The 26,460-nt window shown below is 35.2% G+C and overlaps 1 protein-coding gene across 1 annotated transcript in view; it reads left to right on the plus strand.

The window, feature by feature from the left end:
• The window catches only part of PKHD1L1 (PKHD1 like 1), a 144,597-nt gene that overhangs the window by 112,651 nt on the left and 5,486 nt on the right, over window positions 1-26,460 (plus strand). Inside the window, exons 64-76 of the mRNA XM_079130920.1 lie at window positions 1,805-1,953; window positions 2,032-2,154; window positions 2,682-2,793; window positions 2,873-2,989; window positions 7,511-7,676; window positions 10,823-11,055; window positions 11,243-11,410; window positions 14,534-14,691; window positions 17,371-17,506; window positions 20,349-20,693; window positions 23,062-23,213; window positions 23,643-23,789; window positions 24,122-24,275. Coding sequence (XP_078987046.1) covers window positions 1,805-1,953; window positions 2,032-2,154; window positions 2,682-2,793; window positions 2,873-2,989; window positions 7,511-7,676; window positions 10,823-11,055; window positions 11,243-11,410; window positions 14,534-14,691; window positions 17,371-17,506; window positions 20,349-20,693; window positions 23,062-23,213; window positions 23,643-23,789; window positions 24,122-24,275 — 2,160 coding nt within the window. The remainder of the gene's footprint in view (window positions 1-1,804; window positions 1,954-2,031; window positions 2,155-2,681; window positions 2,794-2,872; window positions 2,990-7,510; window positions 7,677-10,822; window positions 11,056-11,242; window positions 11,411-14,533; window positions 14,692-17,370; window positions 17,507-20,348; window positions 20,694-23,061; window positions 23,214-23,642; window positions 23,790-24,121; window positions 24,276-26,460) is intronic.

Raw genomic sequence — 26,460 nt, forward strand, 5'->3', positions numbered from 1 at the left:
GAACTTTCCCTGAAAAAATTGTGTGCCTTTTAGAATTGATTTTTAAAAATTTCAGCATGGTATTATTTTTAATAACTTTATTAGGTATAATTTACATACCATAAGATTCTCCTGTTTTAACTAGTATACTCGTTAATGGTTAGTTATTTTTAAGATTATTTGAATCAGTATTTTCTCCATAAATTCAGAAATTATTGACAAGCTAATTTTATTCTTGTCCAAAATAATTTCAAAGGAATAAAACAACTTTGTCAGCATATTTGATTCCTTCATATATGCTCCTATTAAATATCTGTTTCCAACAACACAAAGTAGCTTTTCTTTGACATTAAAAATTAAAATCTGTAATTTCTCAACAACTTTTATGACATTGTAATGGTTTTATGGAAATCAAATATGACCTTTGAATATGAATATTTACTAATATGTATAATGCCATGTAATACATTTTTCACTGGTTATATTGATATTACTAAATAATTGAGAACTTTTATAAGGTTTTGGATTTATAGCAATTGAAATATGAAACATCACCAAGGAGTGGGGGATTAAGTTCCTATAACCCTCATCAGTTTATCCAAATCATCCCAAAAAAGAGTCTGGGTTGCCAGGAAGGGAACATTGGCATGCGGTAGGTCCAGAGAAGGGGTCATACTTGATATGGGGCTACACTCTATGGGTTCAGGGAGAAAACATTTTTCTAGGGAGGAACAAAATCAACCCTAGGCGGGAGTTGATAAAATTCAAAGAACTAGGATAAAGGGAAAATCAACAGAAGATAGAAGGAAATCGGATACCAGAAGATCCAAGTCAGACAGCTGGTCCTAAATATCCTTTGCTGCTCTGTGAAGACAATTATTCAACTTATGCATGTTTGGAGATGGAGTTAGTTATTGAGGTTACTGATCTGATTCAGACATAAGTAAAACTTTCATTAAAACCCAATTAAATTCTGTTGTATATTAACAATGAATATAGGTTCATTTATTGGGGGTATTTGCAATACACTTTATGTGGTTTATTTTGTTTCATTTGAGGGGAAAAAAACCAGCAACCTGAATTAGGCATTAAAACTTTTTATGCACAAAGAAACTAAGATTCTAAAAAGTTAAACAACTTTCCTGAGATCACACATATAACAATTAAAAATATATTTAAGGAGCACCTATCTCTGAATTTTGTCTAGGATCTAGGAATAATGGTGATGAATGAGCCTGACACAGTAGTTCCTCCCATGAAGCTTACTTTCTACTAGGAAATAGGAAAGAATACTTCACAAATAATAAATACAATACCAAGTGAAAAGATTTTAAGTCAATGTTAAATGACTGAAGTACCATGTTGAATCAAGTGGTCAGGGAAAGCCTTTTTAAGGAAGTGACTCTTGAAAATGGTATGAACAGAAAGAGCCAGCAACAAAAAGGTGGGCAGGGGCAGCATTTTACAGACAGCAAGTGGTTTGACTGTATTTTAGGTTTAGGTTTGTTTGAATCTAATCCCCATCCTCTTTCTAATAAAACTCATGTTTTGTTTAAACAGATATAATAATTAGGGTGCTAACACTAAACCAAACTTTCACAAATGAGTATCCAATTATTCTCAGTAACAATGAAGAGACTTATTAGATAAGGCCAAAGAATAAGTAGAGTGAGCCTTGAAAACATTAAAATTTACATTGGAACTATGTGTGTGTGCATATGCACACACACATCTATATAAAATTTTGTTAACTTTGATGCTGTTTATTAAACCAATGTAGCACAGCTTGTAACATTAATTATCTGGGTCTATATTTTCTGTGAAGGACAATCTAATCCCATGGAAAACTGGTTTGACAATGAAGCCCATGGAGGTTTATATGGCATCTATATGAATCAAGATGGCCTTCCTGGATGTTCTCTTATACAGGGATTTACTATTTGGACATGCTGGGATTATGGAATTTATTTTCAGGTAAATGTGACTGAAGATGGTGAGTATTTATTTTTATGATTGTTCTTAGCATTATGTAACATACAAATTGTTTTGCAGACCACAGAGAGTGTGCACATCTATAACACGACCCTGGTTGATAATGGAATGGCTATTTTTTCAATGATTTACATGCCAGCTGCTGTTTCTCACAAAATTTCCAGTAAAACAGTACAGGTTAAGGTAAGAAATGAACAAGGAGAAAGATTAACTCTGAGAACGGTAAAATTATTGAGAGACTAATAATTTCCTTGACTTCTGTCTAGCCCATACCTTTCTGCCTTTGCCATCATGCCCTCTACCAGAAAACTTTATTCTTACCTCTCCTTCCCCTTCCCTCACCTACTCTTGCTTTTCACCTACTAATTGTACAATAGTTCATTAAATTTTCACTCCAGGAAGCCTTTCTTGAAAGAGCATAGGTGGTAATAACACTTCCTCCACTTTGTGATTCTACTATTCCTGACATATTTATATCACAGGAACATAACATGTCATTTTATATCATTATGTACATATAATGTCTCCTGCTTTGAGTGTCATTCCAGTTGAGGCAACAATCAGACCTTTTTCTTCTTTGTTTTAAAGAATATTCTACTTCTAAATTGTGTGATTGTTGCTTTGCTAGAGTTCAGTATTATTCATTATTGTGTTTTATTTTAGGAAGCACTGTTATTAACAGTATATTGTTTGGCTTTTTTTAAAAACAGAGCTCATTAATTGTTGGAAGTAGTCCTGCATTTAATTGCTCTGATGTCCTAACTAATGATGATCCCAATATTGAGCTCACTGCTGCACATCGGAGTTCCAGACCTCCTTCAGGTGAAAATTTGAAATTTCAATGTTGACATTCACATAAATGCAAATTCACGTTCTGTTAACTTTTTTCTTTCTGTCAAAGGTGGCAGAAGTGGGATTTGTTGGCCTACCTTTGCTTCAGCTCATAACATGTCACCGAGGAAGCCTCATGCAGGGATCATGAGTTACAATGCTATCAGTGGCCTTTTGGATGTCTCAGGCAAGTTTGAACAGACTTTTATGAATATATACAACTAAGTTCTATAATGAATATATAAAGTACTGCATAACTAATAATGTTTTATTGTAAGTAAAAACTATTTAAATGAATTTTTATATGAATCTTCTCAATAATATTGAAAAGAAGTTAGACATCAGAGGTAGTTTCAAGAATGGTTCCCTGGAAAAATTTTTACATATTGAAGAATGACATTTTTCTTCCAAACCAACAGAAAATAACTCTGGTAGAGTGATTTAATATAATTTGCAAAAGCCCTTTTATATAAGTAGGATGATATATTACTATCTCCTTTTACAACTGAACTTAAATATCTTATGGAATTGCCACAATTATTGGCAAAACTAGAATTCAAATAAAATTCTCCTGACACAAAATCCACTGAAACAGATGGCCTCCTTAGAAATTTAAAATAATTATATATAAATGAATGTGTGAACACTCTATTTTCATTTTGCGTTTTAACTATGCTGCGCCACACTGTATTTGTTTCACAAGTCTCTCTTCCCTGTTAATTTAACCCAGTGTCTCTTTGAATGAAGTGGTTCATAAATTAGACATCTAAGGTTTGGCATATTATTCCCCATAACTTTAGGTCTCAGAAATGTGAAACATATGACCATCATTTTTCACTGTTTCTTATAATGAGAATATCATCAGAGAACATTATATAACATGCTACATAGGTTTCAGTTGAACACATATTGCTATAAATAAAGATTATTTCCTAAAATATTATAAATATATAGCATTAAAATTTTCTTATGAAATGGAGTCTTAAAAGTAAAATTGCTGAAAGAAACACAAATAATTGTTCTTCTTTCCTAAGGCACAGTCTTAAAAGACGGCATATGAAAGGTGGTTGACTTAGGCTGAATTCCTTGGAAGCAGAACTTTAGATGAGAATTTTTGTGTTAGCAGTTTATAGAAAGAATGCTTAAGGGAAAGGTACTGAAGGAGAGAGTAAGGGAAGTTGCTCAGCAAGTGTGTAGCATAAGCTGGAGTATAACTCTACTTGATCCCATCAGAGAATTCTGGAATGTAAATTGCCAATGAGTTGTCTCTCATTGAGGGAGTGGGGAGTGAACACTTGTACCTCCATATTAGTCAGTGTTTGGATACAGCTGCACTGTGGGGAAGGCTTTAATTTCCTGGTGACATTGCTCCCGTTTGGCTAAAGCTAATTCTCTGAAAAAGATGACTGCTCTGAGCAGTTAATAACCAATACTCAACTGAGATGGGAGATGAGTTTGCTGGTCTATGTCTGCTTCAGTTCACTCCTGGGGCCACTTGCATTTGCTTGCATTTTTTAAGTTAGTTAAATGAAATTTGTTCTACTAGTTACATTAAGTTTATTCTCCATGGTCAAAATTTCTGGGACATGTTTTAAGAAGGATAGTAATCACACTTACAAAGCTAGTCCTTAGATCGAAAGTGATACACATGTCTCTCCTCCATCATCCTTTCTATATTTCCTTCCTTCTTAGCTAACAATTTCATTGGCCAAGATAGCTAGTCTGGTAGGATGGCTCAGACTCTCACCCCTGTTATTAAAAGGTCCCTTCTGAAACCATGATTTCTGTACTTGCCCATTTGTAGCTAACTCTGGGCATATATCCCAGTGGATCATGTAAGTACTTCCTGCCTCCCTTATGTAGTAGTACGCCTCCCTCTCTGTAGTGATCAGGGTCAGTTACACCTCTTCTAGATGGTAAATGCTTTATTTATCTGACAACCAAAGTGACCATGAGGTAGTCATCGATTTATGTTTACTAGGACATGTACTATATGCCCTGGTGGAAACATTATCCCTCCGAGTCCTATGACTTCCAGACTCATGAAATCTAAAATTGTAGGATTGAGGGCTATGGATGTAGCTCAGTGGTAGAGTACTTGGCTAGCATCCATGAAGTCCTAGGTTTAATCCCTAGCATTGCAAAAAAAATAATAATAATCAAAATAAAACCAAATAAATAAATAAAATTGTAGGATTAGAAGCCAAATTTCCCAAGTAGTTTTCCAGACATACTGGTGAACAGGTTATTCCTGCTTCTAGACTTCGGTACCATGTATTCTATTATTTTGTGTATTTAGCATCATAGAATGGCTGTTGGTTTTTTAAGTTACTAACATATTTTTCCAGGTTGCCATTTCTAAAGCTGTCACCACAATTGTACCTCCTTGAGACTATTGCATCAGTCTGTTAGGCTAATAGGTTCTGAATGCTGTAGAGTACACTATTAGAGCAATTGCCCCATAGTGATCCCATTGTTATATGCCCACCATTATATCCATGTTGCAATACTAGATTATTAGTCCATGGTCATGTTGTGAAGAATCCCATGTAATTAGATCACTTTGTTAGTGTTAGGATGACTGAATTCCTATAATCAAGAAAGGAGAATTCATACTAGGAAAACATATCAATACCAGTCAATATGAATTCTACCTTTCCAGGGTAGAATAAATCTGATATAATCAATTTAAATTTAATTAATTAATTGACTTCCTGAAGAATGTACTAAAGACTCAGCTTTGTTTTCTGTGCCTAGAAATTTTGGTTAGTCATTAAGTGGTAGAAGTAACGTGATTGACCTTTCAAAGAAGGCATTCATGCCTTGAGTCCACACATAGCCTCTATTTCTACCACCAAGGCTACTTAGCTCATAAGTCTATTTGGAAATGACTGGAGGAGCTGAAGACAAAGATTAGCTGACATCTACTGGAAAAATCATTCTATTCCTTTGGTTCTCCAGGAATTCTTCTGTATTGAATGATTTCTATAAGCAATACATGTACTTTATACCCACTTCCACAGATTCATCCACCTGCTAGAAGTAGACCCAGGAGTGAAATTCTTATGCAAGTGCTTTCAGGTGAAAGGGAGTGAGAGAAATAGGATAGAATACAGGAGGAATCTAAGCAAGGATATGGCCTCAACTAGAGTCTGGCTTCTATCTGATATTTTAGAGAGCTGTGGCATATAAATTATACTCCGTATTTTTCCTAAGATTCTTCCATATCTCCTTCCAGTCAGTCATAGTTATCCTTGTATTAATGGTGGAGGTACATAATCTCTAAGGTGAGGGACCCTCAAGTGACCAAGGGAAATTCTTTAGAGAAGACAGTTTCATGTGGTTTTTAGCCAACACTTACAAGAGGAACTAGGGATTGGGTACACTGCCTCAGTAAAAGAGATTTAGGCAGGAAACAAACAGCATCTTTTACTGTGGCATTTGATTAATACCCATCTATCGATTCGTATTCATGTGTAAAATCTCTTAAGAGAAAATATAATTAAGAAGTGTAATGTGTAACAATACCTGCTTTAAGAAATTTGGAGGCCACCTTTTGCTTTTCTGTATTTTGATTTATTGGATTTTAAGGACAATGGAGATTAAGTTTCTGGATTCAATCATTTTTATTTTGATCACATAAAAGAAGCAAAGAAGCAAAGACAAAAATAGTGTTTCAATTAGTCTTTGTTGCATAACAAACCACCCCCAAAACTTAGAGTCTTTAAACAACCATTTATTAGCTCATGGTCTGTGGATTGGCAATTTGAGCCTTCATCAGCCAAGTAGTTCTTCTGCTGTTTATATCTGGGCTTATTCATTAGACTGCCAGGATGGCTATGGTCTGGTTAGTCTGGGATAGCCTTACTTTCATGTCTACTGGTTGGTGCTTACTAACAGCAGTGCTGTCTATTCACAGGGGTGATAGGAATATGTTATGGTTTGGATGTGAGGTATCTCCCCGAAGCTCCTATATTAATGCAGGAATGTTCAGAATTGAAATGATTGGACTGTGAGAGCTTTAGCCCATCCTACTTTGAATGAACTAGTGGTATATATCGGCAAAAGGGACATAGCTGGAGAAAGTGGGTCACTGGGGCATGCCCTGGAAGAGTTCATTTTCCTTGTGACCCCTTCCTCTCTTTCTGCTTCCTGGCTGCCATGAAGGGAACATAACTCTTCCATCATGCCCTTCCACCATGATGTTCTGACTCACCTGGGGCCTAGAGCAATGGAGTTGGTCCACCATGTACTATACCTCTGAAACCATGAACCAAAATAAACTACCTCCTCTAAGGTGTTCATGTCAGGTATTTTGTTCACAGTGATGTAAAACCAACTAACAGAGTATTTGCACTTACTCACATGTTTAAAGTTATGGAATTCCCAGGAGCATCAAGAAAGAGCTAGCCCTAATACCCAAGTACTCTCCAGTTTTCTGCTAATTACTCTTGTCCCATTGACCAAACTAAGTCACATGGCCAAGTTGAGAGAATATGTGGGAGAGGATTAACCAGTCGTATAGATATAGGGCAACAATACTCTACCATAAATAATGGTAGACTTTTTTTTTTTTTTTACCATATCAGGGAAGAGCTCCATGTTAAAAAAGGTAGCAAAGGATGAGTTAGATAAATGTGCTTGGAATGAATCTGTTTTACCACTTTCTCCAAAGAAAATAATTACTTTTGTATTATTTATGTTTTAGATTCAACATTCATTGGATTTAAGAATGTTTGCTCAGGGGAAACTAATGTGATATTCATTACTAACCCTTTAAATGAGGACTTGCAACATCCAATCCATGTGAAGAATATTCAACTCATTGATACTATTGAACAATCCAAAATATTTATACACAGGCCTGATATAAGGTAAAAAATGTGAAAACTCAGCTTTTTCTTTCCTATATTTATAATTTTCCATTCTTCCTCTGTCCTGTTAAAGATCTGAGAAAATTGTATATTAAAATAACTGCTAATTTCTACCAAACTTTAATCAGAATTTTGAAAATTCAGAATTTAATAACCTAAATCTAAGTTTTCCCAGTTGAGTTTTTAAAACTGGGCTTTACTATATATTTTCACTTTTATTTCTATGTATTATCTATAATGTCAGCATTGCTGGGCATGGTATCACATTCTGTCATCTCGCTACTCAGGAGGCTCAGGTAGGAGGATCACAAGTTCCAGATCAGCCTGGGAAATTTAGAGATCCTGTCTCAAAATTTTAAATTTTTAAAAAAGATTTGCAGATGTAGCTCAGTGGTAGAGTGCTTGCCTAGCATATGTGGGTTTAATCCCTAGTACTGCAAACAACGATAGAAGGTCATTAAATATAAAAGACGAGGCCGGGTCTAAAACTTATTTTACATTGATACCTCTCCATTAATAGTCATTAAAGGATGAGATATATCTCTATCATTTCTTCTTTTTTTTTTTTACAAAGACATAAAAACATCACTTTAATGATAATTTGTTTGAAAAGGTGACTATCAACATCTTTAGCCCCCACAAAATTATCCTGCCATTTATAATTTATAGGCCTTCATTATTATTTTCTGATTCATTGTACACAAATGGAGTACAACTTTCATTTCTCTGGTTGTACATGAAATAGAATCACACCATTTGTGTAATCATACATGTATATATGGTAATGATGTTTGTCTCATTCTATTATCTTTCTTTCCTTCCCACCCCTCATTTTCCTCTGCACAATCCATCCTTCCTCCATTCTTCCCTTACCCCCACCCCTGTTATGTATTATCATCTACTTATCAGAGAAATCATTCAGCCTTTGGATTTGGGGGATTGGCTTATTTTACTAAGCATGATTCTCCAACTCCATCTATTTACCTGGGAATGTCATAATTTTATTCTTCTTTATGGCTGATTAATATTCCATTGTGTATATATACCACAGTTTCTTTATCCATTCATCTATTAAAGGGCATCTAGGTCTTCTTTCTGTTATTTTTGCTACTGGTTGTTTTCCAAATATCCTATCATAGGCACTCCAAATGTGCTTGGAAATTAAACATCAGTCTTTCTAATCACAGTGATTATAAATACACAGAACTTGGAGCAATGGTTTTATGCTTATAAAATCAGTGATATCAGAATATTTATGGAAGCTAGTTATTTGGATTCTAGGACATAGAAGAACATAACCAATAACTGCTGTTTTTGACAGTACAGATCAGGAATTTAATGTAAACAATATTGGAAGAAAGAAAAATTCTATCAGAGATTTTTGGACATTTGCACTTTAGGGGATTAAAAAAAGGAATATTTTTCTGTAATTAAATAGGCATGCTCCAAAAAATGCAACATATCCTAAGTAGTTTGACTTCATCTGATTTTACTTTGATGATAGCCCAACACTTACTCATTTAATAATTGTTTAACTACTGTGATTTTTGGTTCAGTAGAGTCCCTTTCTCACTAGATAGTTTCTATTTAGTTGACATTGAATTATTCAGATTTAATTTATAATTTTAATATTCAGGTCATGAAGAAAATATTATGCTTTTAAATATAATTACTTTGAGGTCCACACTCCTAGCGGATGCTGTTGGTGTTCTCTCAGATCTTCTTTACAAGGCAGTGATCTAAATGTTGGTTTATAGCATAATTACCTGCTTTTTTCAGAATTTTGATTTTATCCAAAGCCCTCAATCCTACCACTACACTTGCGGTACTGATCAGTTCCAGAATACAAGGTTGGCCTCTGTGTCTTGAAGTAGCAACAACTGTAATGCATTTCAAGTAGCAGAGCTTTCCATGGAATCAGAATGAAACTAACCTAAAGACCACAGTCATCTTCTTTCTTTTTCTCTTTGTGGTTTCTCTTCCTTCTTTTTGAGAGTGCTGTTTCCATAACTAACACAAAAATCCACCTCTCAGGCTCTGTATCTTGTGAACCTGAAACTAAACTCAGAGCCATGAAATGAAAGTGTGCCACCAAGCAGTCTACTCATAGACTTGCTTACAAAAGCATGTTGTACATACTTGAATACAAAGACCACATGAACAACAGAAATGCTTATTAAAATTCTTCTCACAAACTAGAATATTACAGTAAAGGACAACTTATAGCCCATGTTCCTCTTACAACAAAAAGAGAGAGATGCTAGGTACAACCTAATAAGATCTGAGCTTTCTACTCTATATTGTGCTATACCTCTGATATAAAATATATTTCTTCACAGCCTATATCATGGTATTATTTGTATACCATATATTATTTAATATACAATACATTGCAATTTGGCACCTATTTTATTAGTATAGCAGGGAACAATCAACACTCCAGGTAACTCAAGATGAAGTTAATGTACCACATATGGTTGAACTATATGACACATTTATAATGCTTTGTTTCTTAATCTACAGAATGGTCACCAATATGTAGCATAAAAATCACAATCCAAGTATATCTGTCTGTGCACAGACAAAGGTCTATGAGACTATGCAACAATCTGCAATAGGTGAAGAGCCTAAGACTCAGAATAAGAATGTGAAAGAGGCTGAATTTTCACTAAATATTTAAATTATTTCATAATAAGTAATGCTTTTTAATTTTTAAAGACAAGGAGGGAGGGAAAAATAATGACTTCCTGCCTCACATAGGGATTTAAGATGTCTTGTACAACAGAGTAACCATTTACCTGCTCTGTAGGCCAAAGTTAGTATATTATGAACCATACACAAAAATGAAATCTATCACTCAACAATTATGGGATAGCATATTGGAATTCTAATTTTGCATCCCACAGGTACAACTTGTCATTTTGAAATATTAACGAATTCATACTAATGAACCAAATCAGCACAATGGAAAAACAGACCTCATTACAATGCTAATTGTATATGCTACTGGGTCCCACTTTAAGTCCTTTTGAAACAAGATTAAATCAATCAACGTTTTTAAACCCACTTGTCAAATACTCAAGTCTATTCATCTTGCTTTCTTAGAACAAGGCACTAAATCTTTCATTTTTGCCTTTTCTTCCTAGTAAAGTGAATCCATCTGATTGCGTAGACATGGTTTGTGATGCCAAAAGAAAATCTTTTCTTAGAGACATGGATGGCTCCTTTCTAGGGAATTCTGGTTCAGTGATACCTCAAGCAGAATATGAGTGGAATGGAAATAGTCAACTAGGAATTGGAGACTACAGAATTCCTAAGGTGATGCTCACATTCTTGAATGGAAGTAAAATTCCTGTCACTGAGAAAGCACCTTATAAAGGTTTGTTGAATCTTATATTGTTAGACCATAAGTTCATGAAACAAAGCACATTTTTCATGATTGATGTACTCAACCAATAATGCATATGTTCTACTTTTTTATTAATCTCATACCAAAAAGTAGGTGTGTGAATATTTTGCAGAGAGGTTATTTCTCATGGCTAAAATGCATATACATATGTTTCTAGGAATTATTAGAGATTCTACCTGTAAATACATTCCAGAGTGGCAGAGCTATCAGTGCTTTGGTATGGAGTATGCAATGATGGTTATTGAAAGCTTGGATGCTGACACAGAAACACGAAGACTTTCACCAGTGGCTATCGTGAGCAGTGGTTTTGTTGATCTCATTAATGGTAGGTGTATAGTGTAAGTGAACTAGTTACTCAACATAGTCTATTACATATATGGTGTTATTTCATAAATGATTTATCACATAAAACTAGCAAACATCAGGACTTCTCTGCCTTCCATTTATAAGAAAAATCTATATGCAAGGATTAGACTTTACTCTTTTAGCAGTTCCTAACCAGGAAAGCCACAGAATCTATTTTATTTTATTTTAATTTTTAATTTTTTTGGTACTGGTGATTGAACCCAGTACCAAACCACTGGTTGAACCACTGAACTACATCCCACACACACCCCTTTTTTTTTTCAATTTTGAGACAGCATCTCGCTAAGTTGCTTATGGCCTGACTAAATGGCTGAGGTTGGGTTTGAACTTGATCCTCCTGCCTCTGCCTCCTGAGCCACCAGGATTACAGGTGTGTGCCACTGTGCCCAGCTAAAGACAACTATTTTAAATGAACCATTTGAAGGAGAAGTATTAATTTAATATATTTATTGATGAAGTGAGGTAGATATTTTAAAGAAAAAATTGTCCTAAATATCTCAAAAAATACTTTTTGCTGTTCTTAAATTATAAAATAGCTAATGTGTTATTTAGAATACTTGAGAAGGGGTGTTCTCAATCTAATCATTTTTCATTCCCATGACTCTTGTGAAGACCTTTATTTTGTATCCAATGTACTTTTTTTTCCCTATATTTGATGTCTTTGACTTTTGAGACCAGTTCACGAAGGTTCAGAGTCCAGGTTCCTTTCATTGTGGTCTTAGATGACCCTAATACAGAGGATAAATAATGATCTTGGTAGGCCTCAGGTCAACTTAAGAAACCAAGACTTTTTGAATAAATAAGACAAACTTCTTTTTTTTTTTTTATTGTAAACAAATGGGATACATGTTGTTTCTCTGTACATGGAGTCAAGGCATACCATTTCTGTAATCATAATTTACATAGGGTAATGTTGTTTGATTCATTGTTATTTTTTTTCCTTCCCCCCCACCTCTCCCACCCCTCTTTTCCCTAAGACAAACTTCTGAAAGGAACTGAAAACATAGGTATAGATTTATGTATGTGACTGAAATGACACTGGGATCAAAGATTACTTAGTAAGCAAGCTCAGAACTGAAGGGACACATAACAGATCAGACAGATTTCTGATGTGGTAGTGACCTAAAATGTATCAAAATAGTCTAGAATCTGGGAGACTAAGGCAGGAGGATTGCAAATTCAAGGCCAGCCTCAGCGGGTCAATAAAGACTGGGGATAAAGCACCCCTGGGTTCAAGCCCTAATACAAAAAAAAAAAAAGAAAAAAAAAATTAGAATTCAGCAAAATAGCTAGTATCCAACAGAAATATGCATTAAACTTTTTAAAGAGAATAGAAGGAACTAATTCAAGGTTATCCCAAAGATTTTAAGATTCTTCTCACTTCTCCCGCCTGAATATGCAATCCATGTGGTCTCTGTGGCCTGCAGTCAAGGCAATTTCAAGTGCCAATTTTCAGATTTTACAAAGCAGAGATTTGGGGAACAGTTGAAGATCAATCAGTGAATAACAGGGGAATGAAAAAGATGTTCTCAAATTGCTGCCTTATGTGATGGAGAAACATTTCATCATATTTTTACATTTCCATTTTCCAACAGTGAATATAAGTTTTCCATTTACATTAGTGACATGACATTTCTCTTTTAAAAGAATTTAAACTTTAACCAGTAACTGTCAATTTAAAGGAGTCTTAAGCAAATGACAGTAGCATGGAAAAATCATAAAGGTTGTTACAAGAATCATTGAAGCTTGGGCTTCTCAAGGTGGGGGAAAAAATTCCCCGAGATGAAATTACCAAACACCATGAAAATTGCCTTTCAAATATTAATACTCTATTTTTAAAACATGACTTTTTTGTCACTCTAAACTTTTCATTTTATACATAGACATTGCTTCTTTATGTTTGTTTTCAAAACACAAAGAAGTTATATTCAAACTACAGTTTATACTTTGTATGCCAAGAGAAAGGTTATGCTATACTTGAGCTTTATAAGTTTATATTGATTTAAAATTCAATTGAAGTTTAGTCATAAATATTGATAATGTTTCCAAGTAAGCTAGGAAGTTCAGACATAATGAATAAATACATCAAGAAAATTCATCATTCCATATTTCACTGTGTTTTCACTGAAATCAGATAGAGAAGTTTGCTCTGAAAATCAAGTTACAGGTAAAAAGGCAACCACCATCTCCTAGGTTTTTAGAGGGTTTGATGGAGTGTTATTTAAAGATGGCTTCAGTTGTCAATAATGTTGATCCCCCCAATGGAAGCTGCAGTCATTGTCTTTAACAAATGACTAAACAAGTTTTTAATGAAAACTAAAATGTAGGAAGATTAAAGACTTGATCAAAATGAATTTATTTGGTGAATTTACAAACTAACTAATGAAGGACCAAGTGAAAGAACAAATTAAGCCAGGTGTGGTGGCACAGGCCTGTAATCCCACTGGCTAAAATGGCTGAGGCAGCCAATCTTAGCAACTTAGTGAGACCCCAAGGAACTTAGCAAGACCCTGTCTCAGAATTAAAAATTAACAAAGGGCTAGGGGTGTGACTCAGTGGGTAAGTGTCTCCAGGGTTTAATCCCTGGTACAGAAAGAAAAAACTCATTAATGAATCATTGGTTTAGGCATTCATAGGTCCATGTTTTCCAAGTACAGCCCCTATTTCTGACAAAATAACTTTGTTACATCACATATCATTAGAACAGAGCTTGAGAAAAGTGATTTCATGCCCAAACTCACACTTGGTAGGGAAGAGAAAGAATCAAACATTTTTCTTCTTCACTGTGTGAGACTTGAAAATGATTATTAAATGAGAGATACATGTAAATCTACTATTTCCCTCAGTGATGTTCCAGTTTAAATCCTCACCAACACATTAATTTATTCCTCTAATGCTAGGCATTGTAAAAATAAGGGCAATAGGAAAGTTACTCCCCTGCCCTCCTTTTTAGTCAGAGTTTAGGATGGCTGGATCAGTGGTGGATGAATATGATAAAAATGCTGAACTTGTATTTGAAATTGACCACTGCAATTTATTTTAAATACCACTTTTGCTACTTTTTCATTTTGCATGGATTTAGGCCCCCAGGATCATGGCTGGTGTGCAGGATACACATGTCAGAGGAGACTATCCCTGTTTCACAGTATTGTGGCTCTAAACAAATCTTATGAAGTCTACTTCACTGGTACCAGTCCTCAGAATCTTCGGCTGATGTTACTTAACGTTGACCAAAATAAGGTAAGACAAGGTAGAAATAATGTCTTTAAAAGTTATTGTAGTTGATTATCTGCAAGTATTTTTATCTGTTAAGGGTTTTATCATCCTTCTTAAATGAGCATTTATGTTTTTTTTTTCAAAACACACATTAGTTTACTACGAAAAATACTATTAGTGCATACAGTTTTTCTCAGCCTGAAAACATATACAGATACCAAATATGCCTCCTCCAAATATTTAATTGGTTTTGGTGCTTCACATATAAGACATAACAGTGATGCCTATGATGTGTGTGATTAGCAAACAAACCTGAATTTTGACATAAAATAGTGTACATCCAAAACTGGACACTTGGAATTATATACTTTTCCATAGTGCCATTATGTGTGCGTGTGTGTGTGTGTGTGTGTGTGTGTGTGTGAGAGAGAGAGAGAGAGAGAGAGAGAGAGAGAGAGAGAGCGCACTTTGGAATTTACTTCAGAAATTGTAGCACATTACTCTAAGCATTGTGTTGGTTCTTTGTCAAAATACTTGATAAGAACAACTTAGAGGAAGAAAAATTTATTTTGGGTTCAGTTTCAGAGGTACAGTCCATAGTCAGCTGACTCCATTACTTTGGCCCTGAGGCAAGGCAGAACATCATGGTGGAAAAGGATGCTCAGGTCATCAGAGCCAGGAAGCAGAGAAAGAGGAACTAGGGACAAAATATAATTCTCAAGGGTATGACCCCAGTGACCCACTTCTTCTAGCCACGCTCCACCTATACACATTTACCACCCAGTAATGCATTTGCATTATTGATCTATCAAGTGGATTACTCCACTGATTAGGTTACAGCTCTCATAATCTATCATTTCACCTCTGAACATTCCTGTTGTCTAACATGAGCTTTTGGGGGACACCTCATATCCAAACCATAACAGACATCTTTAATAATGTCAAATATTTACTATAAAATGAATTCAGCTGGAATAATTAAATTTATGCTCACTATGTCAGTGAGAAAAAAAGTATGAGACTGAATGATAGTCCTATAATTTAGATTGTCTTTTCTAAGAGTATGAGACCTCAGAGTTTCAGAGTGTTAGTAACAGGAAGATACAATGCAAAAAATGTGAATTCAGAAGTGGAGGAACAGGAGACATACATGCCTGCTCCTTCTCAGGTGATAGAAATTTTCATCTTTTCCGTTTTTTAAGTCAAAATCTGGGAACCACTCTTGACCTATTTCTGTCACATTTCTCATCCAATTCATTTATAAATTCTGCTTAGAATCCCTTCAAAATATCTATAATCCGATCACTTCCCACCACCTCCACTGCTGCCATCCAGCAGAGTCATCATTATCTCTTCCCTGTATTAAGGCAGGAAACTTGATTTCCTCCTCCTGTCTTTTACCCTCTATGGTTTATTTATTTATTTTTTTTATTCCTCACTTTAGTAGCCAGAAAGATACCTGCAAAACATCAGATCTCCTCTCTGGCCAAATGCAACATCAGCTCTCTCCTCTGCCCCAAAACCTGCAATGATTTTCCTGCTGATCTCTGTACAAGAATCAGGGTCCTCACAAAGATCTACAAGGCCCTATATGAACCTCCCCATACCTTAGTTCCCTGGCTGCTGCTTCTACTCCTCCAGCCACACTGAGCTTCTCTCAGTTCCTCAGTATACCAGACATGCTACCATCTGGAAGTTGTTTCAGATGTTGCATCTACCTGGAACATTCTAACCTAGATGGCTAAATTCCCCATCTCCTCAATTCCCATTTTCTCAATAGGCCTACCCTGATTACCTCCCACCATTTGGGTCTCCCAATTTCTCATACCATGATTTACCTTGTCTTTTCTGTAGCATTTACCACCTTCTAATATGCTTCAGACTTCAGTATTTAATGTTTCTATTATCTATTGTCCCTGACCTCACTAGCATGTAAGCTCAAAGAAGGTAGTGATTTTTCCCTACAGCTACCCTCATGCCAGACTGAGATAGGAACATAACTTTTGATTTTTTAAAAAATTAACAGAATATTTTAATTTTAAAATTAAAAATGGTGATGACAAAGTAATGTGACCATTAATATTCTCTGCCACTGAAGATAATATCAATAAGATTCCCAAATGTTATGGCTTATGAGACTCCTTATTAATCCTTCCTTGCCACTGCAAAAGCCAGTCTCTTTACTTTGTAGTCATGTTTGATATAAGGAATACAAACATGAAAACTGAACAAAATCCAATAATTAGAGAGGACAGTAGTTGCATTAGATTTTTATAAGCCTTAGTAACAAACTTTTCTCAATGATAAACATTTCTTTCACCATTAAGTACCCAGTTTTGTGTGGCTCCATAATATAGAGCACAGTTAAGTGCCCCCTTTCTCTGCCCCTGGAATTAAAAGCTTGTATTGGACTTTGTTGTCCTTTTGAGGAAACCTTTCTTCATCTCAGTGATACTCTTCTAATAATTTCCTGTTTTACATTGTGCTACAGAGAGTCATCAATTGGGGTTAAATTATAACCTCTGAATGAATAACTGAACATAACCCATTTTAAAAATTTAGTTCAATATGTGCCCTAAATTCACAAAACTTAGTTTTAATATTTTACAGGATGTATATATGGTTAAAGGACATTTTTAAGTGCTAAGATCTAAATATTGTTTTATTTATATTTTAAAACACAAACATGCTTATTTTTAACAGGCTGTTCTTGTAGGAATTTTTTATTCCACACTTCAGCGTTTGGATGTGTATGTGAACAATTCATTAGTTTGTCCCAAAAATACAGTGTGGAACACCCAGAAAAAATACTGTGAACTTAATAACCATCTGTACACAGGTAAGAGTTATGTACACATGGTTGTTTGTATTTAGTTACTAATAAAATTCTTTGCAATGTTTCATTATTAACATTTTAAATTCCTTAGCTATTGATGAATACAGGAGAAAATAAGTTTTTGGCTGTGGTCCACCAAACAGTAAGACATGCTCATGTATGGCATGTCCTGAAGATTACTGCTGATGGAACCCACTGATCTGCACATAAAAATAAAAGCTTTTTTTTTTTTTTAATAATGATCTACCTTTTGCTCCCTGAGAAGGTTTTCATTATACATCCATTAAGTTTAATTATGCCTATGTCCAAGGAGATTTTGCTCAGAAAAGTAGTACTTTATCTCTTATTTACTTCTATTTCATGGAGGTCAGAACCTAAACTAGTTGGTAGTCACGAGGCATATTGCCAAAAAAGCTATTATAACACCATCCTAACACTATGAAGTAAATATGACAATGTAAATGTGGCTTCAATGAAATATATGTAGAGGATACACTTACCCACTTAGCAATACATATAAAACCAGGATCCATCTCTGTTCATTTAAGTATTTATATGAAACAGGATTATTCTAATGACATTGCAATCAGATATGCCATTCCTTGTGTTACTGATCATCCTTTTTAGATGTGATCCATAATCTTGGCTCACCATTACATAAATGTATGCTGTAGACCATAATATAAGCTCAACTTGAGAGTATTACGAGTGACCTGTACACTTTGCCATTTATAAAACAAATCTATTTTAACTAGTAAAACAAATTGATAATGTTTCCACAGACATTCCTATGTGTCAGGCACTGTGCTAAGTGCTTTCTAAATAATCCATTGTTACTGTATGATAACAACACTAGGAGGGATAGATTAGTAAACTGAGGCACAGGAGGTGAAATAATTTGCCAGTCTCTCTTTTAGTCTTTTAAGGCTGCTGGAACAAAATGCAACATAAAAAGGAAACAAATTTATTTTCCTGTAGTTGTGGACACTGAGAGTTCATGATTGGGGTGCCAGCATGGTCAGGTTTTAGTGAGGGCTGCCTTCTTGGCTTGCAAAGACCACTTTCTTGCTGTGTTCTCACATGACAGAGACAGTGAGAGCAATCTGTTTCTTTCCTTAAGGGCACTGATTCCATCCTAAGGTCCTTTACCTTCATGATCTTATCTAAACCACTCAAAGGCCCCTTTCCAAATATCATCATATTAAGGATTATGGCTCCCAGATATGAATTTGGAGGGGGCACAGTCCAGTCCTTAGTAGTCTCAACTCTGGTGCAGACAGGGCAAGGACAGAGTCCATGAACTTAACTATTGTGCTATCTTGCTTCCTTAAAAGCTAAGAGAATCAGTGTTATCCCTTTTCATATATACATATTTATAGCTTAGTTTTCATGAATTTTTAACACACATGGTACCAAGCACCCTGTTGTTAGGAAAAGAAAAACTATTTCAGTAGGCAGAATTTAATATATAAAATTGATTTTTAAGTACCAAAGGGTCGAAAAACAATATTACCATTGCCTTCTTATAAATATATGTGTTGTCGTTATTTTTCTGAAAACAACAACAAAAAAAGATTTTTATTTATTTATTTTTCCTGCACTGACCACTTGGGCATTGAATCCAGGGTCTCAGTCTCATGCTGACTGGGCAAGTGCTCTACCACTGAGCTACATTCCCAGCCCAATAGCACTGCTTTTAAGTGAATTTTTACTTTGGCACCTGTAATGCAAATATACTGTATCTGTATTATGAATATAGATATATTTTAGCTTATCTAAAATGTTATATCTATGTCTCTGATCCCTTCATTACTGTGATAAGAAAGTTACCTAGGATAGATGTATGCATCTCTAACAGTAACTTGAGAAAATGTTCAATTTATAATACAAAACAACTTCCTCAGATTCACACAATGTTTATGCCAAACTGTATCTAGAGTTTATTCTAGTAGGTATTGAGATGACTTCTTAATGCTATAATCTGCTACATTCATAAGAAATTCCTTCTTCTTCCCCAAGATTTTCTTCCCTAGTTGGCCTCCCTATGAAATGTGGTAAGAAGATACATGTCTTATTATATTACATTACTATTATATTATTCATCCTTTGGGCTCAATATATGTTAGTGAATTTATTATTTCTTAACCATTATTGATACTCTGCTATAAAATTATATATATGCATATATATATATACACATAAATATATATATGTATTCACTCACTTAGATATATAATAAACTCAATTAATTTTCTAAAATTAATTTCCTAGTATAATTTTTCAATAGCCATGGATTTTTCAGCTAACATGTAAACCTGTTCCATTGGCTTAAGATTCTTGTGAGATGCTTTAATACATACTTTGTTTTTATTAGATTCTTTTATCTTCCATAAAATAGAAACACTAAATTGAAAGTGGTCTTTTAATAATTGCTATATGACACTGTATAAATTAGATGGTTCTTAAATTTATATATTAAATTACCTAATGCCTCATTCAAGGTTTTAAAATTCTGTATATATAAATAGAACTACAAGTATAGTTATAAGCTTCTGGATTTATAATTAGATTTGTTTCTCATTCATACTGTGTTTATAGCTAATTGGTTTTAAAAATACATTTAATGTATAACAAGTATTAATGGTATTATTGAAAGAATTGGCTTTAATTTAATTTTGTATGTCAGTCCTATAAATGTTTTAGTTCTCAACATGCTTTTTTTTATGAAAGCAATAACATTGAACTTTTTGGAATTTTCTATATTCAAACAGATATTAAGTATGAATGGCAATTGTGATTATATAAATATATTTAATTGTACTGTTTTGATCTTTTTCCATCATAGAGCAAGTACTTCCTCGCTTGGATTCCACTATCCTGGGTGAAAACTACTTTGATAGACCTTACCAGATGCTTTACCTTTTGGTTAGAGGAACTACACCTGTTGAAATCCACACTGCCGCAGTCATATTTGTTTCTTTCCAACTACCTGCTATAACAGAAGATGATTTTTATAGCTCACATAAGCTGGTTAGAAATCTTATCTTGTTCCTAAAAATACCAAGTGACAAAATCCGTGTCAGCAAAATAATGAGAGGGGAGAATCTGCGGAGGAGGAGATCCATGGGTGGCACAATTGAATTGGAGATTGGAGATCCTCCTGCTCAGTTCCTAGGCAGTGACACCACAGGTATGAAGAGTAGACTCTGAGAAAGAGAATGTAATTACCAAGTTCACTGCCATAAATAATCCTAGCAGGGCCCGGTGAGCCAGGCCTCAGGAAATCCTCCCAGGCCCTGAACTCTGCAAAGGTCTAGAAACACTTCCCTTCTCTACTTCTGTAATCCCAACCAAATTTGAAATTATAAAGGCATTTCAGACTTTGTTTTGTTATTATAGTGACTAACAAATTAAATAAAAGGATCAACCAATATAAAAGATCTGGGAAGATCTACCAAAGGAAGTGACTTCCTGGATAAGAGATTAGGGATGCAGAGTCTGTCAATGAAACCCTCTTGGTTGGAAGAGCATAGGCGTGTGTTGCAACAAGAGCTTCCATGTTATTTTCTGCCTAGAGTCATAGCTGACTTCCTTAACCTTGTATTTTCTTGGACTTATAGTCTCAGTGCTTTGGGCTCAACATAACTTTGACTTTAAATTTAGTATAGGAGTTGTAGTGGGTTCATGGTACACATGTAGGTTACTCACCCATTCTTAGAACTCCTTGGTTAGTTCTTGCATGTAGGCCCAAAGTTTCCCACACTAGCCACTAGATGCCCGAAGAAATGCATTGTGATTTATTTCTTATATGTCCCCTAATTTTCTTCACACACAACTCCTTCCAGCCCATCTCTTTAAAGCAGTTTTATCTTGTTAGATTTTTCCAAATAGTGTTAATCTGAGAACATGGAACATAGGGACAACAAAGAAGAACAGGCTAGTGGCATGTTTTTCAGACATAGACTGGCACTGGATTGCAAGTCATAATTTAAGAAAAGCCCTACAAGTTGACATGGAGTGAATCACTGCAAAATACTGGGAAATGGAAACAAAGACATGCATGTAGTTGTACTCTTGGTTCTCTGCAGCCTTCACATGGTATTAGGAAATCTAGAAGTCCCCAGATGTCCTAGAAAGGAATTGTTTAAAAACTAAGAAGATCTCTGGGCAGGCAGAGTCCTGGGTTCAGGAGTAAGAGGTCTTAAAGTTAAGGTCTTTGGTTTCTAGATGGCAGTTAGCAGAAACAATGCCAAACTGTCAGAGGGAAACTGTTCACAGTACAAACTAGGTCAGACCTACCACTCTGTACCCCAAACCAGTGAAGACCAAGTAGTAGTAGTGTGTGGACATGAAGCACCCTTGTACTACTGTGACTAGATCACATAAGCCCTCATGGTTGGGTTGGAAGGCTTTCTGGAGAAGGCTGTCCTAGAAGGAGTCAGGGATGAGAGAGGAACCTGGAAGACTGAGCATTTGTCCAAAGGAGTCTGAGTCATCCAAGAGAGAACGTTTTAAACTGACAGGAACTAAAATTCCCTGGCTGTGGGTTTCAAAGTGTCATGTGTCATTAACTCCCTTTTCTGAATACACCAAGCTTCATGGTTTAGCTTTAATGGAAGAAACTCAGTGGTTTGACTCCTTAAGGCATGACTCTGGATATGGAAGATGCAGATTACCTAGGAACAAGGACTTAGCAAGGCCTGCAGTACATCAGGCATCATCCTGACTATAGCTGTTTTTAGAAAGATCACTCTAACTACAGTGTATGGAATGGAGTGGAAAGTGACAAGAATGGATATGAGACCCAGTAATGATAGCTTTACCTAGGATTTTGATTACCTAGGATTAGTAGAGACAGAAATTAATAATTGCTTAGCTATGGTGTGGCAGAAAGTTACAGTAGAAGGAATCAAGCAAAAGCACCAGGCTCTGACAAAGAATATGAGGCATGGAGGTGCCACCTTCTAAGGCAAGGGAGGATTGTGACTGCAGCAGGCTTAAGAGGAAATTCCAGCCCTACCATGCCAGAAAAAGAGAACAGAAACTATATATAGTGTTGAAATTAACCTTGAAAATTGTCAAATGTTCAAGGCAAGTAACATTTGTTGACAACTTAATGAAAACCTTAGCAACTTACTAATAAACATGTATAATTTAATGGATGCTAACTATTCTTACATTCCAAAATTAACATGCTATTTAAAAAAAAAGTATATGTGATAATAGAAAAGCACAATAGTGTTTTGCTTCTATACAAAAACTGACATGGGAAAGTATTAAATTAAGAGAGATTATCTCTCTGTGTTTTCATTTATTTTTCTTGTATTTGTTTTATCTACCTTTGTATTTTCTTTAATTCCAGAATGTAACATATTCTACTGGGTTATTTAACTTTCTATGCCTCATGAATATGACTCTGTCATATTTTTTCCAAGTACATTTAGAAACTCTTAGGATGATATAATGTGATGGAGCAATGAATAAAAAAAGTGAAAAACTCTTGTCTTTACAGTTCATTATTTTTATAATCCAAATATTATCATACTGATTCCTTATAGGTCAGATGCAATTACATGAACTCCAGGAAATTGCTGGTTCTCTTGGACAAGCCACAATTTTAGGAAAAACCAGTAGTATCTTGGGCTTTAATATTTCTTCTATGTCTATTACCAATCCTATTCCCAGCCCAAGAGATCCTGGCTGGATTAAGGTAAGAACATACAATTAGAAAAAAATGCACTTTAGGTATTTAGAATATTGTTACTTATCTTATTTTAACTCTCCTTTTCTAATTCAAGACAGTAGCTTAGAGGGTATGTCTTTGTAATTCACTATGACTATTTTTTATGGGATCACTAAGATGGTAAAAATGCTGTTCAAAAAAAAATAAACTAGATTGAATAAAGAAGTGTATCTTCTAAACTCCATATTAGTTCCTTATGTACTTTGCTTTGAATATTTATAACAATGTTTCATATATCTGATCTAAAAGAAATATTGTAATAATACTAGTTTTACATATTGGACATGTTTATAAATCAACAATGACTGTATTATATACGTAGCCTGGCTGAAACAGCCTTGCTAAGGAATGCAGTTTATCACTAGAAAATGACTTCCTTACTCCTGTCTATGCCAGGTGACTGCCGAACCAGTTGAAAGGTCTGCGTTTCCTGTTCACCACGTGGCCTTTGTGTCCTCACTTTTGGTGATGGTCCAGCCAGTGGCAACACAGCCAGGACAACTGTTCTCTCAGCAGCCATCAGTAAAGGCAGTTGATTCTGATGTAAGTCACAACTGGACATTTTCCAGGGGTTGAGCTATAAATGCAGGAGGGTGAACCAATTTAGCTAATACAGGGACGTTGGCAACCTGAGGATGGCACTGCCCCTTAGAAGCTGGACTCATATTGTGGATAATCTTGTTAACTATTATATGAACATTTTATTTAAATGAGGTTGCCCTTCTGCCCAGCTATGAGCTCCTTTTGTGAGATAAGGAGCTTCTGCAGATTATAAATTTATAATTAGGCATTTTTTAGAAATAAAGTTTAGCATTTTTTTAAAGAGCATGGGAAAGAGAAATTGTTATAATTTCCCACTACTCTTTCTCCTGTAGGGTAATTGTGTCTCAGTTGGGATTACTTCACTGACTTTAAAGGCTGTGCTGAAGGACTCCAGTAATAACCTAATCAGTGGTCTTGGTGGTAATACAACAATTCCATTTAACAACTGTTGGGCCAACTACACAGACCTTACTCCTCTTAGAACAGGTGAGTGAACTCCCATAATAGGGATAATTATAATTGTCTTTTAATGAACAGAACATTCTTTGATACTTTGGTCAATAAATTATAGAAAGCAGAATGTTATACACTGCCTTGTTTCAGAAAATATTTAGTCTAGCACATGAAATATATTTGATATGCAAAACAAATTGAGGATTTGTTTCTGAGGATATACCTAAGAATATCATGATTCATATGTTCTTTTTTTATCCACTGTGTATTCTAAATTTTATAAATGTGTGTTAAACTTACAAGAAAAATTAATATACAAATTTTCAAATTCAAGAAAAAAAGGATAGTATAAGTGCAAATAACTTTAAGACCCAATGAAGGAGTTCACAGTTGAGCTACAAAGTTGGCTGTAATTTTTCTCAAAGTCAATGCAAAGGAGAAAACATGAGCATTATCATGACTCACGCACCTATCAGATCCACAAGCAGTTGCTGTGGAGAATTATAACAATCTCTGAGAAATGGAACAAAGTCTTCTATGACTTCTTGTTAAGTATGCCCAGTGAACCTGTACTAGATGATACTTCAATTCTGATACAGTAAATACAGCCATTTCTTCCACAGTGATGCTTCTTATTTAGGGGTTTGTGGCATAACTCTTGTTGGCAGAAGCTATTCTGTTGGAGACCAAATGATATATCAAAAAACAAAAAACAAAACAACACAACCCACAACACCCAGCTTTCTCCTGTTGATGGATTATGGGGTATCTCTTTGAGACAGACCTCCATTAATCTTTCTAGCCAACCTGGGGTCCATTTAAGAACATTTCTGAAAGATTATATAGTAGCAGTCTCCACTTCTTAACATTGCTCTCTCCAGTCAAAAACACACACACAGGTCTGAATAAAAATAACTACACAGAGTAAAATAGAGAAAAAATTCAAAACTGCTCTGATATTTAAAAACCAAAAGCTAAAGTAATTTCAAGGGTTTTCCCTTTATTTTTTTGTTTCTTCATGGTTTGATAATGCCCTACACCACATATGTTCATTCTGCCTAGTGGACAGCAATATCTTAACCTGATGTTTGATAAGAATCAAATGATAATGAGTCCAACATGCTGCTTTTGGACAAGTTCCTACAGTGTCTTAATACTTGCTGGTTAAGGACAGAGTCAAATTCTTTTACCAATCAGCCTAAATGGTGGTAGCACTGGAACTTTATGGAAAATGAGGCACATGACAGAAATGCTGCCTGAAGAGAATATTGCTCATCTCTTCTTGAAGGTGGACCCAAAAAGTGCCAGGTGGCAGAGACTTGGTCTTCAAACTTTCAGTTCCAAATAGCAATGTTCCAAAGTAACCAGATCACTGGAGTGCTAAAGCAGTGAAGTAGGCTTTGGCATTTTATTGTGGTAACAAAATAATGATTTAAACACTTCATTTTATACAGTATTTTTTTTTTTTAATTCAACTCTTCCCTTTTAGTGTATCTGACCTGCTATGGACAAATACCATTGCATCTTATTTATGTTTCTCCCTCCTCCCTCCTCCTCCTCCTCCTCCTCCTCCTCCTCCTCCTCCTCCTCTTCCTTTTTCTCCTTCTCCTCCTTTTTCTTCCTCTCTCAGTCTTTCTTTCCTCTTTCATCAAGTATGGGGTCCCAGATCCCTGGATATATATAATAATGGAATGCAAATATAGTCATCTCTTTACTATTTTTATCGGCTAGCCAGTTCATAGATTAGCTACAGTAAAATTACTGTAAAAAAAAGTGTGAGAAATTAACAAAACAGTTTTCCCCTGGCTCTTTCTAATAGATACCCACACTGTCACTGCACTGAGGGAGATCCCCTTGCAGATCATACTGCAGCCTAACAGACCAGCAACAGTGTCTTTCTTCTACATATAGTTCTGCAGAGCAAAGCAGGGCCACCTGGGTAGAGGAGATACAGGTCGTGGTTTGCAGAACAGATAATAGGGATGTGAGAGTCAGAAAAGGGTGGGAGAAGTTGTTAAATACCGAGATTGCATCTTCAACTAACTTAGATGAAGATAGTATTATTAACAGACTTTTGGGACATGTTTGTCTATAAACTTATGGAATGTTTAATTTTTGTTTCAGTTCCTATTTTTACATATCACGTCAATCGAAGATTTAATTGCTTAAAACAATAAACATTCTATTTGTTCACAATTGTTTGGATCAGGAATTTGGG

Source organism: Sciurus vulgaris, assembly GCF_902686455.1.
Source record: "Sciurus vulgaris genome assembly, chromosome: 1".
Classification (NCBI taxonomy): Eukaryota; Metazoa; Chordata; class Mammalia; order Rodentia; family Sciuridae; genus Sciurus; species Sciurus vulgaris.